At 27.3% G+C, this 14,533-nt stretch overlaps 1 protein-coding gene across 1 annotated transcript in view; it reads right to left on the reverse strand.

Moving 5' to 3' along the window:
• Window positions 1-11,773: 11,773 nt before the first annotated feature.
• Window positions 11,774-14,533, reverse strand: part of LOC111635449 (GPI transamidase component PIG-T-like) — a 54,553-nt gene continuing 51,793 nt past the window's right edge. The window contains exons 10-11 of the mRNA XM_023380410.1: window positions 12,255-12,407; window positions 11,774-12,148 (exon numbers count right to left, since the gene is read on the reverse strand). Of these exons, the coding sequence (XP_023236178.1) occupies window positions 12,031-12,148; window positions 12,255-12,407 (271 nt within the window). The 3' untranslated portion in view covers window positions 11,774-12,030. The remainder of the gene's footprint in view (window positions 12,149-12,254; window positions 12,408-14,533) is intronic.

Raw genomic sequence — 14,533 nt, forward strand, 5'->3', positions numbered from 1 at the left:
TTGTCTATTGATTCACCAAAACTTATATTGCTTTTTTAAGTGCTGTGCACTATTTTATATTGTATACATAATTTATAAGGGTTTGAGCATTTATAACATTCTGTACGAGTTCGGATTTGACGTTTTTACTGCTCTAACACTTCTGCCTTACCTCTTCCACTGGGTTTGCCTCGAGAGGTCAAAAATTGGCAAATTTTATACATTTTCATAAAAGTGATTGTTCCAATATTAAAAAGAAAAGAAAATAATAATAATGAAAAAATTAATTGAAATTTCTTTTGTTACAACACAAGTGCCTAGCATAGTCTATACCCGTCAACTGCATTCATACAGAATATTTAGTGCTCAAACCTACCTCCGAGTCAGCTTTTATTCTTCAGTTCTTAACACAAAAATGCTGAATTTTGATTTTAAATATACCTTGTCATATTTTGTAGCTAATTTCTGATAATGAAAACATCTTTTATAATTAAATTCTGCCAATTAGAGAGATACTTTTTAACAAGCAGATTTTAATATTTTATAGCTGACTGGAGGTTTGGTTCTAATGCATTGTTTGCAAAACTGAAAAATAAAGTTTGCCTCAAAAGAAGAAAAATCTTGTTTTCTATAATGCCAACATATTTTAAAACTAATTACACAATGAAATTTTTGTCTCTAAATCTTTTTATACAATTACTGTAATTTTAATGCGACATAATTAGCTATAATCTCACGTTCAACCCGAAGTTTTTATTTACTTGTTTTTAATTATTAATTTAAATCTTAATCTGAAAGTTTTCATTTTTCTTTCATAAATTGATTTATAAATTAATANAACTCTCAAAAATTTTTTATATACATAATATTTTTCTTTAATAAAATATTTATTCTTGCTGTCAGTTTTAAAATTGAAGAGCTAATTTCTATTAATCACTTTAACTTCATATCATATAGCAGAATTAAGTCAACATCTCTTAAAAAATGAAAAGAGAAAGAAATATGATATATAAAATTAAATCTACAAAAGTACCAATCAATTAAGAAATAATTTCCAGCTGAAGGGGAAAAAAAAACATTTTAAAAACAATTAATTGTGGAAAGAACGGATAAAGCACATATAGGCTTCCTGCAAACAACGTTAAGTAAAACAGATAATTCGATTGTAACAAAAAGTGGATCCGGTATTCAATCGATTCAAGATACAGGGTTTCACACCCATTAGTTTGGAACGTGAAGAAAATTGCTTGAACTGTACAAAACAAGTATTTGAGATACAATCTCCTTATCAGAGTAAAACTGTCCATTAGCTATTTCTACTGACATTTCTGCTGCAAACAAAAAACGTCCAAGAAAGAAAGAAAGAAAAAATGTCTGCACTCTTACAGCATCCGACTAGATATCAATAAGATTAAGTGCTGAGAAAACATCGATGCTGGTCAGTTATCCAATGCGTCTCGACCTATTAAGAGTTGTATTTGCTAAGAAAAACTTTTGACAACGAAAATACCAGCATCTCGTTTTGACCCGAATCCTTAAATGTCTACACCTCAGCGATCAATATCTTCATCGCCGATTTTTTTTGTCGTCTATAGATTTTTGTCTGCGGCTAGAGGTTATTCTTAGAATATAACTAATGATGATTCAATTGTTACACCTGTTTCCTACAGGAACTTATCGATTTTTCCCCCTCTTTCACGTCCGGAATTAGTTATAATTTATGCCCTGACCGAGTTTTATCTTAACTTTACTAAAAATTCGTCCGGTAATAATAGTTTTAAAACTGAAAAAATCGAGAATTGGTTATTTGTTTCCGTCTATACGAAGGGTGGGGGAAGGAAGAAAAAAAAGCACAATCTGTATATCTGATTTCAATTTTTCATTTTCCAGTCAGTGAATATGTTTTAAGAAATAACTGACAAAAGAGAATATACGGAATAATCATTTTCTTCCTCCAGCAATGGAGAAACCTCTATACACACGATGTCAACATTAAATAAAATTCGTATTTGATTAAATCTTTTCCTCCCCCCTCCCTTTTCCTTCCTCTTTTTTTTTTGAGGAAATCTTTTTAGTATAAAATCGATATCAGTTCCCGAAAAATACTTTACGGAATTCGATTTGTAGTTAAATTAGAAAAGGACATTGTTGAAGAGAAACAGAAAAGATATGATGATGTCTTCTAGTGGTAGTAATTATTATATTGGAGAGAAAGAAAGTATTTTTCTGAAATTTTGATGATGTAAAAGTTTATTAACATTGATTGATGAGTTCCGAACTATTGATTTTACTAAATCGAACAGGTTTAATTACATTCTTCTACGACTAACTAACAAAGCGGATAATTAAAACAGCTCGATGCGGTTAAATCGAGTGGTTAAAATACTTCGTCGATAAACATTAGTTGAATGGTTAAATCCGTACGATATTTAAAGTTAATTGAGTGTTAAGATACTTCATTAGTTAAATCTTGTTTATATAATCTGTTAGTTAAACCCAGGAAAGAAAAAAATTTCGAAATTAAATCGAATAAATTGATTATTGGCAACGTAGGAAGAATTTTAAAACATTTCGTTAATTAAACCGAATTTTCGTAGCTAAATGGTAAGAGCGGTTTAAATTATTCGGTAGTTAAATGTAGTAGGGTGGTTAAAGTTTCGATCGTTAAACGTAGAAAAGTGGTTAAAATTTCTATCATTAAATATGGTAGAGTGGCTAAAATATCAGTCATTAAACCTACCTTAGATTATATTTATGGTTAAACCCAATATAGGAAGCTGTTAAACTATTTTGATTGTCTAGGTTAAGCTATAAAGGTTTTAACTAAGTCAAGACTTATAAGTAGTGCCTATTATAAATTTGAAGGTAAAAAAGATTATTTTCGCCAATTTTAATATATCTTGTTAAATTGATTTTACTCTTTTAAGAATTTTCTATAATTTTAAACCGTTTCTTAACCGTTAAAGGATATCAACAGTTAATGAAATAAAATCTACACTTAAGCTTGAAGCTAGTTAAATTATTTCGATAGTTAAAGGTTATTAAAATTCCGATTAAATGTAATAATATAATTAAGCTGTTTTACTAGTTAAATCTAACTTTTAGCAGATGGTTAAAGTGCATTTCACCGGAGGACTACAGAAAACTCATTTGAATCATCTATGGAGGAGGATATACATTTTATTGACGCCATTAAAACACGTAATTAATAATAAAATATATAATTAAATAATTCTTCGATGAAATTGCACTTTAATTAAAATTTTATACATTATTCGATATTCCATAAAGGTTTAATTATGTTTAAGTCGGTCTCGACTAAACAGAATTAAATTTTAATCAGATTTAAGCAAAGCCAATGTATTATAATCTAACTTATAAATATTTCCGAAGATTTATTGATGAAAGAATCGAATATTACTTTTGGTAAAATTGATTGATATAAATAATATTCCGACGTTCAAATATTTTAACTCCAGATCAGGTTATTCGGGCGTATCGACATTTTTGAAAAATTATTCCATGCATAAATTCCATTTACACTTTTTGGGGTTCCTTGCAGACTCCATAATAACAGATTTTGTGGATGGAACATTTCTTGATGGGTCTTTTATCCAAATATGAAAAGCTCTTATTCTTTTCCCCTCCCCCTTTTTTTCTCTTCGTATCTAGTGAACATTTTCTTATTCAAAATTAAAAAAAGATTTGGCTTTTAAAAGATTATATTTAAATTTTAGAAGAGCTTAGCTGTTACAGATTAAAATATTAAATATAATTTGCTAATTAATTAAACAGATAAACGTTAATTAAATCTTTAAAACTGTTTTTATAACGAGATGTTACGGAATCAAAGCGAATTGTTCCAAATTATCTGTCTTAGAATGTTTTTCCAACGTTATCAGTTACATTAACTCGGATGGCGACGATGATTATTATTATTATTATTATATAAAATACATCCTATAGATAATTATTTATTTTTTAAATTAAAATTAGAGTTTAGTTACAGCATGATCTGTTACAGAAACACAATTTCTTCATTAATGTAAGCTTAGCGTGCATTACATTTCTTAAAATTGATTAGTAGAGAAATAATTAACAAAGTTTCTATTTTCCCAATTAAACACGCTTGCATTAAATTAAGGAAATATATAATTAAAATCTCAATTTATGAATTATTTAAATTGGAAAGGGTGGTGTAATAATTAAATACCGGATGCATGATTAAATAATAGATTTACAACTAATGTAATCCAAAATTTCTCAACGGTATAATTTTAAATAGAATGTTTAATGTTTGTGGACAAATTTTCGTTAACCGTTTAGTTTTTATTATTATTTATTAATTTTTGCGTGATTTGGGAAGATCACCACCGTAACGACAAAAATAAACACACTACCATTAAAAAAACGCTATACATTATTTTTAATTTCAGAGATTTAATGGAAGAAAAAGTGCCATTTATAAGGGATTTCTAAAAATATTTTTTAATATCTGGTTCCTTTATAAAATTAAAATTTGGTTTCTAAAAGAAAACGGTATATCTGGTAAGAGTGATTAATGCATCCTTCCCTATTTTATGAAGTGTTCCAGTTTTGTATAGAATAGTTTTTTAGGGTCTTTCTGAAACCGAAACGGGGAAAAAAGATTAGAAAAATTTTACGGTTTTCACGAAAGGCGCCGGTTTTAAGGATAATTGATATCTGACAAAGGGAAAAAAACGAATGGTTCAGAAAATTTCAACAATCCAGATATCAGCGGACGAAAGCAGTTGGGAAAACTGCGTGATTAATGACAGGGGAAGTCAACTGGAAAAGTGAATTGGAAGTTTTTGACCTGAAAATAAAATGACCGAAACCCAACCCCGTAAAAGTTGTAAATATATTTTTTTTCTTATCCCTTTTCCATCTTTTGCATCGTTCTATCGCTTACTCAGACGATATTTAAATTAGAAAAGAGCCATCAATACCTCAAACATCATTAAGCGATGATTTCCATCGTCATTATGCAAGTTTTTTACTGCAAAAGTACAAAAACTAATGCTTAACCCAGTTAATAACCGTTTTAAAATCGACAACCATTTCGAACATGGCAGAAAGATTTAACGGTTTTAATATTAGTCCACGCTATATATATTTAATGAGAAGAATTTACTCGTTCTATTCTGGTTTGTAAGTATCTGTTGAGTAATTGAAAGGTAATAAAGTTCTGTAAGGTTGATTACGCCATGGTTTCTTGCAAAATCAATATCGTGACCATTGGGGAATAGTTTCCTCTCCAGATCTCCTTTAACGTCGTTGGATCTACTCGATATCACTGTTTAATGGTTACTTCTAAATCCGACCGACGAATAAGATCCGTGTTAAAGTCTCTTAATTAATGATACTTCGCTATAACGAGTTTCACTATAAAGACTAACCGGTGGTGGATAACGCTTCATTCTTTTTATACGCTATATCGGGTTAGTATTTAATCAACTCGATACAATTGAAAAAAAAAAAACATAAATCGTTATTCTGTGGTTCATAAATCTATAGTAGTTACCAGCCTTAAGTACTTTTATGCGTGAAATTCTTGTTGCGGCGCTTTTCTTTCTATATATATAAAAAAGTTTCCGTGTTAAAAGTAGAATTTCCCATTCAAAAATCGATCGTTTATAGGAGAAAAACAATTTACGTTGTTTTTATGCCGTACTGTTTAGTTAATCTATTAATAATTTTGTTTAAAAGATGGTAAAGTTGAAAGATTTTTTTTACATTTCGTTTTAGACGAGAATTAATCATTTTAAACTCTAAAAAATATATATATAAAATGCTGAAATATAGTAAGGATTTGCAGTCGACGACAGAAGATGTACATTCCTCCATAAATTAAATGGGAAAGATGTATATATGCCGAGCACATATCGACAGTAAGAGATTCTCCACTTGTACAAGGCGTGAATATATTTCAGAAAGGCTACTTTAGCAAAAGAGAAATATATATACACGTCTATTTTATATATAAAAAAAAGAAGTCTAAACACGAACGGATATAAAAGTACAGGTATAAGGAAAAAAAAGATTTATAAAATTGTATTGAAACAGGAACAAGCCCTGCAGTATCGTCTTTTATCATTTTTCGTTAGTGAAGTTTTGCTAGGTAATGTCATCGTCGCTATTGTAATTCTAATACATTAGCAGGGTATTCAGTATGATAAGACAGATGAGAACAGTTGGCTGTCACGTGTGTTTATTTCCTGCTTATCTATGTCAAAGGAGGAGAACTAGCGAAATTAAATGCTGCAAGAAGCGAGAATTAAAATGAGATCTTATATCGATAGAGAAGGGTAAAAAAAAAAGGATTTAAGTAAATGAAAAGTTTTTCTAAACGTCATTTAGATCTCACTTTTTAGTTCTTTGTTAATTTATCCCCATCACGTGACCACGTTAAGTAGTGTCTATTTTTTAAAACTGCTGACTCGGCTGAAGGATTGATTATTTAAATTTAAATCTTTTTCGAATAAATTAAAGAATTAAACGTCCGATTTATTTTTTTAATTAAAAAAAATCAAGTTTTTTTCATTATTATTTATCTGTATATCGGAATTTATGCATTCCTCCATCGTTTATTATTTATTTTTGTAAGTTTGAAATGTCAGATGTTGAAGAGGAATCGATAGTTAGAAGATGCATCTACCGGACTAAAATAAATCGCATGATAATAAATATCGATTAGTGTAAAGTGTGATAATAGAAAAGTTCTCTTAGGGGGTGGTTTTGTTATTAAAATTTATTATTTATGAACGCATTTCGCCTGTTTTTAAAGGTGGATTGAAAAAGAAAAGAGGGGGCGAGTTTGCATTTTTGTTTTTCTTTACTGTACTGCCAGACTGTAAAAGGTGATTTGCAGGTTTTTCTGCATTCTACTGGGACTAAAACGAACGATTCACGTTTTTATAGCAATGTTAAGAGCGTGAGTGAGAAGAAACTTTGCTAAGTTATAAAAGAAAATGAGACGATTTGAGTTTTTTTCTTGTTTTCTGCATTTATGGGAACTGAGAAGAGGTGATTTGTATCGCAGTTCAATTGTACGAGATGATTTAAGTTTTCTATTTAACAGGAACTAAATATGGAATGTTATTTTGCTACAATGAAAAACAAATGAAATACTACGATGTTACTATATGATATTTTTTTTAAAATAAAAATCACTTTCCTAGTTTTATAGAAAGTAAAAACGTTCAATTTGGATCAGGTTCTACTTCTATAAATAGCTTGTAGCTCGCATTGAAACTAGAAAAGTCATTATATTAAAAGGAATTCTGATATGATATAAAAGATTTTTTAAAAGAATATCTTTCCTTTATAGTAATTTAAACTTATCCAAAATTGTATATATATATATAATTTTATATTATAAAATTCTGCTTGCAAGTCATTCCTTATTAAACGAAAATAATTTGTTTAGTTTTACTTGATGTTATAAAATGCAAATTACTTTTGTATTTTGTCGTCCAGAGAATTATAAGAAGCATCTTGTTAAAAATTTGCATTAAAATAAAACATGTCCTTTTTAAACAACCTGCTTCAAGCAGCAATAAAACAGGATTTAACTTGTCCTTATAATTTTATAACTAATGTAAAAAAAAAAAATACTACTACTAAATATTCACTACGAAAAGATTTAAAATAAGTAATTTTTAATTATTTATAATAAAAATTGATTAAATTTTAACGTGCTTAATAATAATCTACTAATTGAATACATAACTTGATTAGTAAAAATTATATTCTTATAAGAATTACATAATTTTAAAATATATATTCCTTATACCATAATAACGAAAGAAAAAGGAATAAATTTTAATCTAATTCTGAAAAAGAAAGCAATTTACGGAACGATTGTTAGTTGCAAAGTTCAGTTATGAATTTTTAACAACGGCTCCAACGGGTTGACGTTTATGGAGGGTTTCCTATCGAAATCATATCTAAAGAGGAAGACAACTCGATGCGAAAGGTGTCAGCCAAGTATTGGGAGAATGTAGAATGCGGTAGTCGAGGAACCAAGAATCAATAGTTTATGGTTAATATGAAGGTCGTACACCTTTCAAAGTTGCCTAGAAGAGATGATTGAATGCTTCCACATAACTAAAGATAATAAGGATGAAAAGTTATTATCCAATCTAAGAAACGAATCGCCAAAAATTCGATCTTTTCGGGTTTTTTTAAGCGTTAATTATTTAGTTTTACGTAAAAGAAACAAGTGTGATTTGTATGAAACAACAAAATGATCTAGGAAAAAAAAGGAAATGTTAACATTCCAAAGATATATTGATCATAGAAACCAATCATTCACTGCAACTTGCATGCAGTTAAGAGAATTCCAGTAAATTTATTTGGTGGCCAAAAACAATAAAAGAAAAAGAGAAGATTATTTTTTAAGTTCAGCCGTAAACATTAATTTTATCAACTCGGAGATGTAAAAAATCGATATTTACAACAAAGTCGCGTGTAGAGTTTAGAAAATTAATGATTTTAACGTATGTTTTCTATCGTAAAAAAGCGAATAATCGCTTAAATAAATGCATAAAGGCATGCTTTAATACGAAATTAACGAAAAAAAAAGGATATTTTAATTAACGAATTTGAAATCCTAGTTTAAGTAGCCGTAATTATTATACGCTGATGATGAATGTAAAGTGTATCCATTCTGCATTTAAACAGCAGAATGATGCTGTATATAAACGCTTACAATCGCTGTATTTGCTACATCAAACTGACAATATGGCACATCTCTAAGGCGTTTAATTAAACGGATCGATGAACTATACAAAATTTATGTCTTTACCCGATCCAAAAAAGAAAGAGGAACTTTTTCCTTCTTTTCTTTTAGGAAAGGAGAACATGTTTTGGGGAGGCTTCAACGTTGATATATAAAAGAAAAAAGAAAGCAGCGATCTAAATGGCTCTGTAGAAGAATGGTAATAAAAAATATGTTATAAAATTAAAAGCACAAAGTACTTTAATAAAAAATTTTAACGATCGGTAAAACGTTTAAATAGTAGCCATTTTTTAATGTATATAAGAAAAAAGTAGTAAACTATATCAGATTACTTAATATTAAATCGTATGGTGACGTTAAATAGTTTTTATATAACTTGTAGAATGATCTTTAATCAAATTAAACATACTCGTTTTAGTTTTGTTTATAAGAAAATATCATTATTATTAAATTATGGAAGAACTTTAAATATTTTCAAAACATTATTTGGTTATGGCATTCCTTCAGACTATATTTTTATGTAAATTATTTTATATTTCTGCATTTTATCTTCTTCTGAAGGATATCTCTTTACACATTGAGCAAGTTATAGCATATAGAACATTATTTGAATACATAAGCTTGCTATAATATAGAGGCAGTCTTTGAATTTTCCTTCACATAAAGTGTACCTTCTCTATATATTTTAGAATATACATTCAAAAAATTTGTTTAGAAAGTATCAGCTTACCCTATACATAGACAACAGTTTATTTTTGTTCAGAAAAAAGGAAAAGTTAAAGAAAAAAAATATTAAAATGCTGAAAGATGTAAATACTAGAAAGAAAGGAGGTGGGGAAAAAATGTATGTACAGTACTTGTTGAGAAGTGAAAGAAAATTTTTAAATGGAAGTTTGAAGAATACTGCCATAGAATGCAAAAGAAATTTTAAACTGTAAGAAACCCTCTGGGAATAAGTGGTTCGAATTCTAACAGAAGAATATAGATTGAATACAAATCTCCATTATTCTAGGCAGATAAAAAGAAAAAATCCTTATCAGGAAGTGAAAGGAGCTTGATACATTTTATGTTAAATAAAAACTCTTAGCATTTACCTTCTATTGTTATAGATAAATTTAAATGATAAGAGAAATGACAAAATATAAATCTCCAGTGGGAAACAAAGCAGGAAGATATTTGTCATTAGCTTTCTCTTTTTATTTTATTTTATTTCTTTAGAAATCCGAAGCTTGGAATGACTAGTTATCTTAAAAAAATCTTCTTTAGTTCTAAAAATTGCTTCTAGAAATAAAATAGATTCAGTTTGAAAAACGTCACAAGACATATTTCAACAAATGTGTATTTTTTTTAAATCTGTCAAAGGTCATTTCTTTTTTAGAAGGTTTACATTATATATATATATATTTTTGCCTTACTAAGAAAAAGAAAAAGTTTAAAAATCCTAGTTTATGAATCTGTCAATTTATCAACTCTGACTATGGTATTGGAATTTAAATCACAGAAATTTCAATAGAAATAAAACATTTTTCAGACTGAAAAATAGTGTTCCACTGCTAAAGTGAAAGATATTTAACCTCTATAAATGCATAAGAATGAGTTAATTTTTTTTCTCTCTGTCTTTGAGAAAGAAGATTTATCTAGAGTGAACCAATAAATAAAAAGTCTCTGACAACATAAAGTGACTAATTGTAGAAATGGAGCCTCAAACAGAGTTAAAATCGTTCAAGTTAGGGAGATAGAAAATACTATATTAAAATTACTTGGTTGTCATAAGAAATAATTTAATTTTATTGACTATCTACTGCATTGAGTAATACTTTTTATCTTTTAAAGTATGTAAACTAACCAGTTATGAAATATTACTTGTTATATTAAGTGAGCTACTCCTTAAAAAAATAGCCATTCTTCCAATTTGATAAGTTTCCCTCTCTTAAATTAAATCCAATAGGTGGAAAAATATGAATTTTAAAAAATTGTTAGCCAATAAAATATACTTTTATAGCAATAAAAATTTTTATTTCACATGACCAATCAGCTATATCTGATATTTTTTAAACTTTTACTTTGTTTTTCCCCTTCTTTATTTTCTCAAATAGTGAAGAACAGTACAAAGTTGGAAACTTGTATACTTAACAAATTCACGAATTATTCATAACATTTTTTAACTCCTTTCTTTTTTTATTTTGAATAGAATTGCAATAGGAAAAGTGGATTTTAAAAAGTCTCCTTAGATCAATATTGTCTCAGTGCATTCTAGAGTAAAGAATACCATAAAGATCGTTTTTCTTTATTTATTTCTTTTTTCTTTTAGATTTTGCCAATAAGAAAATTTAACAAAGAAACCCAATTTATTGGCCTGTTTACTAATTTATGTAACAATTTATATACAAAAACATCCTTTACAAGGTTTTATCTTTCTATTTATAGTAATATATTAAAAATGGCATTTTCAATGGAAGTAATTCTGGTAAGCTTTTATCGCCTCCATTAGTATGCTATTTCACTTGATTAGATAACATGCTACTTTACAGCACAACATATCAACTAAAATAGTTTGTTTCTATGCTAGATACTAACTTTATCTCTTGTTTGTCATTTTCCTAGTAAATTTAATTGAGAAGAGAAAAAAAAAAATAGAAAAAGCACTTTCAAATGCAAATTCTCTCCTATCTATTTTGAAGTAAATAAATTAAAACCATCAGTCGTTCATTACTTTTTGGAAATGTATTTGAATTTTAAATTTACATTTCCACCCGTGTTATATACAGTAATCAATGACATCATAATAAAAAAACTGAATTAATTAAAATAGATTTTTGAAAAATTAAATCTATTTTCCTGTGCTGCCATCTTAAGTCTTAAAATCAAAGACGACTTCCATTTTAAATTAAACAATTTATTTTCATTTTTTCCCCCTAATACTTATAAATTAATGAATATTTAGTGCAAAAAATATATATACATTTATATATAATACATTAATATATATTATTAAATTAAACATTCTGAATATTTAAATTTAAATCTGACTTATGATATATAAAAAATAAAAATTATACATAAAATAATAATTATAAAAATTCTAATTCTGACAATATGATAAAATAAATTAATAGTAAAATGTTAAATAAAATTAAAAAATACATACAGTCGGGATTTAAACTCTGTGCTAGAGTTGCTGGGACAGCAATAATTTTTACATCATAATAAGCTTTCTTAAATCCTGAATGAAAATATTTTTCATTTTTATTCCCTTCTTCAACTGTTTCAACTGTAAACAAATACTTTTATTTTTCTTTCTTACTCTCCAACAGTTCTTTAGCATCACAGGAGTTTGAACCACCAAATATTTTCCTTTTGATTTTTGTGATTAATGTTTCTTTCTTCTGTTTCATTACAGAAATTCTGTATATACAATTTTTTTATTTAGAAACAAAAATCATTAAAAACTGCAAATATATACCTATGTACATTCTTCTGTTTATGAAAGAATCAATTTTTTAAAACTTACCTCTTTGTTGTAATGTTGTGAATTGGTCCAAATGCCAGTGCAACCACTGTACATGCCAAGCATATGACATTATAAGGCATGCTGAAGTCTGGAGTTGGTAATGATATTAATAAACTCTCTGTATACAGTCTCAAAAAAGTATTTCGAAAATCCCTGTAAAAAATACTAAAATTACTGTTTGAACTTGTTTATTGTTAATCTAATCAAATTAATCAATCACACACTTATTAACTTTACTACAAACTGCTAATTACTGATTGTTGAAATAATTTAATAAAAACGCATACAAAAAAATTACTAACAAGATTATAATTTGATATAATTAATAAGAATGCTTTAGCCAGATGTGAAAAAATTATTATCTTGGCTCTTTTATGCATACTCGTGTTCAATTATTATCAAGTGTTAAAACAAATCTAATCCCTTTTAACAAGATTTTTAACTCTTCATTGCTTTCGATGATTAATTGTATTTTAATGAGAATGCTATGTGATTAATTTATCGCTGTGGCTTGTTACCAATCTTATATGCCACTTTCACCACATCAAACTAGAAAATTGATCACCTTTTTTCCTATATAAAATTATAATTAATTTAATGACATATACAACTCATCTTGTTTCTTTATTATTCAACATTAAACATTTTTTTAATCATTATCTTTACTTGACTATTTAATAAGCCAAAGGAAGAATTAATAAAAATTAAAATTAATGAGAGATTAAACTTTAGCTTTGTTCAAATAATTATTACATGATTCTCTGACTATGGTATTGGAATTTAAATCACAGAAATTTCAATAGAAATAAAACATTTTTCAGACTGAAAAATAGTGTTCCACTGCTAAAGTGAAAGATATTTAACCTCTATAAATGCATAAGAATGAGTTAATTTTTTTTCTCTCTGTCTTTGAGAAAGAAGATTTATCTAGAGTGAACCAATAAATAAAAAGTCTCTGACAACATAAAGTGACTAATTGTAGAAATGGAGCCTCAAACAGAGTTAAAATCGTTCAAGTTAGGGAGATAGAAAATACTATATTAAAATTACTTGGTTGTCATAAGAAATAATTTAATTTTATTGACTATCTACTGCATTGAGTAATACTTTTTATCTTTTAAAGTATGTAAACTAACCAGTTATGAAATATTACTTGTTATATTAAGTGAGCTACTCCTTAAAAAAATAGCCATTCTTCCAATTTGATAAGTTTCCCTCTCTTAAATTAAATCCAATAGGTGGAAAAATATGAATTTTAAAAAATTGTTGGCCAATAAAATATACTTTTATAGCAATAAAAATTTTTATTTCACATGACCAATCAGCTATATCTGATATTTTTTAAACTTTTACTTTGTTTTTCCCCTTCTTTATTTTCTCAAATAGTGAAGAACAGTACAAAGTTGGAAACTTGTATACTTAACAAATTCACGAATTATTCATAACATTTTTTAACTCCTTTCTTTTTTTATTTTGAATAGAATTGCAATAGGAAAAGTGGATTTTAAAAAGTCTCCTTAGATCAATATTGTCTCAGTGCATTCTAGAGTAAAGAATACCATAAAGATCGTTTTTCTTTATTTATTTCTTTTTTCTTTTAGATTTTGCCAATAAGAAAATTTAACAAAGAAACCCAATTTATTGGCCTGTTTACTAATTTATGTAACAATTTATATACAAAAACATCCTTTACAAGGTTTTATCTTTCTATTTATAGTAATATATTAAAAATGGCATTTTCAATGGAAGTAATTCTGGTAAGCTTTTATCGCCTCCATTAGTATGCTATTTCACTTGATTAGATAACATGCTACTTTACAGCACAACATATCAACTAAAATAGTTTGTTTCTATGCTAGATACTAACTTTATCTCTTGTTTGTCATTTTCCTAGTAAATTTAATTGAGAAGAGAAAAAAAAAAATAGAAAAAGCACTTTCAAATGCAAATTCTCTCCTATCTATTTTGAAGTAAATAAATTAAAACCATCAGTCGTTCATTACTTTTTGGAAATGTATTTGAATTTTAAATTTACATTTCCACCCGTGTTATATACAGTAATCAATGACATCATAATAAAAAAACTGAATTAATTAAAATAGATTTTTGAAAAATTAAATCTATTTTCCTGTGCTGCCATCTTAAGTCTTAAAATCAAAGACGACTTCCATTTTAAATTAAACAATTTATTTTCATTTTTTCCCCCTAATACTTATAAATTAATGAATATTTAGTGCAAAAAATATATATACATTTATATATAATACATTAATATATAT

Source organism: Centruroides sculpturatus, unplaced genomic scaffold (genome assembly GCF_000671375.1).
Source record: "Centruroides sculpturatus isolate CEXI.00-Female unplaced genomic scaffold, Cexi_2.0 scaffold819, whole genome shotgun sequence".
NCBI classification, from domain to species: Eukaryota; Metazoa; Arthropoda; class Arachnida; order Scorpiones; family Buthidae; genus Centruroides; species Centruroides sculpturatus.